Source organism: Tarenaya hassleriana, unplaced genomic scaffold, assembly GCF_000463585.1.
Source record: "Tarenaya hassleriana unplaced genomic scaffold, ASM46358v1 Cleome3, whole genome shotgun sequence".
In the NCBI taxonomy this organism is placed as follows: Eukaryota; Viridiplantae; Streptophyta; class Magnoliopsida; order Brassicales; family Cleomaceae; genus Tarenaya; species Tarenaya hassleriana.
Window position 1 is genome coordinate 1822323 of NW_010966177.1, and position 1199 is coordinate 1823521.

Below are 1199 nucleotides of genomic sequence, written 5' to 3' on the forward strand. Positions count from 1 at the left end.
CCTCGGACGGAGATGGAGGGCGAAGGTGACGGCTCGTGCGGCGGCGCGTGGGGTGGAGAGGCGGTGCGTTGGGAGGAGGAATCGGGCGGAGGAGGAGAACGGGTTCCGGGTTTTGGCCCGACTGGTTCCGGGTTGCCGGAGAACAGAGTTGCCGGAGCTTCTGAACGAGACGGCAGATTATATCGCGGCTCTGGAGATGCAAGTCCGAGCGATGACGGCTTTGGCGGAGATTCTCGCCGATTCTCAGCCGTTCGATCGGCTCGGCTCGGTTTGACTCAGCCGATGATTTTCAATGTTTGTTCATTTTTTTTTTGTTGATTTCTTTTTTCCGTTGTTTTTTTTTCTTCTGAATTTTATTACGATTTGGACCTAAAATAAAATTTATTTTTCCTGTGATAACAAAAAGGTTTTGGATTGTATTGCAGTCACGACCATAATGAGTTCGGATTATGTTTGTGTTTAGTATTATTAAGTTGGATATGAGTTTATTAACGTATTTGAGTTATAATTTATATTTTGAAAAGTACCCTATTTTTAGTAAAAATAGGTAGCATAACAATTAAAGACGCTTTCAATAAATGCAATATATTTTTTAATTTAATATATTGATCTAACATCACATTAACTCTAAAGCATGGAAGAGCTATGAATATTCAAATAATAATAGAACGTACCTATTTTAATTATCTGAAGATTACTTCAAATCAGATCACCAATATAATTAAAAAAAATCAGATCAAAATTTATTTCAAATCGAACGTGTTTTAGCATGAGAACTTCATTCTCAAACTTAGCATTGGAAAAAGTTCTCGATACAACATATGCTATTTTTGGTGTGTTAATTTGTGTTTATAAACGCCAAACGTATAAAATCGAAACGCAAACGCGGGAAAATGATTGGGAGAAAAGGCAAAAAAAAAAGTCCGAGAAAATAGGGAGAAAGAGAAATGAGAAAAGAAAGGCAAATGCATGTGCTCGACGGCCCTACTCCCCTTTTCCCTCGAAGTGCGTTGCATGTGATTTATATTTTTCGTTTTCTTACAATTTTTTCCCAACAAAAAAAAATCATATGAAATAACCCTTTGTTTTATTGTATATTATTATACTAGATGAATAATTTAAAAGTATTAAAGTGGTGTTACATATATGTTATATTTGATGATAATATCATATCATTTTTGTGTATATAACAGTTGCAT

The 1199-nt window shown here is 35.9% G+C and overlaps 1 protein-coding gene across 1 annotated transcript in view; it reads left to right on the forward strand.

Moving 5' to 3' along the window:
* The window catches only part of LOC104818748 (transcription factor bHLH150), a 1764-nt gene extending 1490 nt beyond the window's left edge, over positions 1-274 (forward strand). The window contains exon 2 of the mRNA XM_019203117.1: positions 13-274. Within this exon, the coding sequence (XP_019058662.1) occupies positions 13-274 (262 nt within the window). The remainder of the gene's footprint in view (positions 1-12) is intronic.
* The last annotated feature ends 925 nt before the right edge of the window (positions 275-1199 follow it).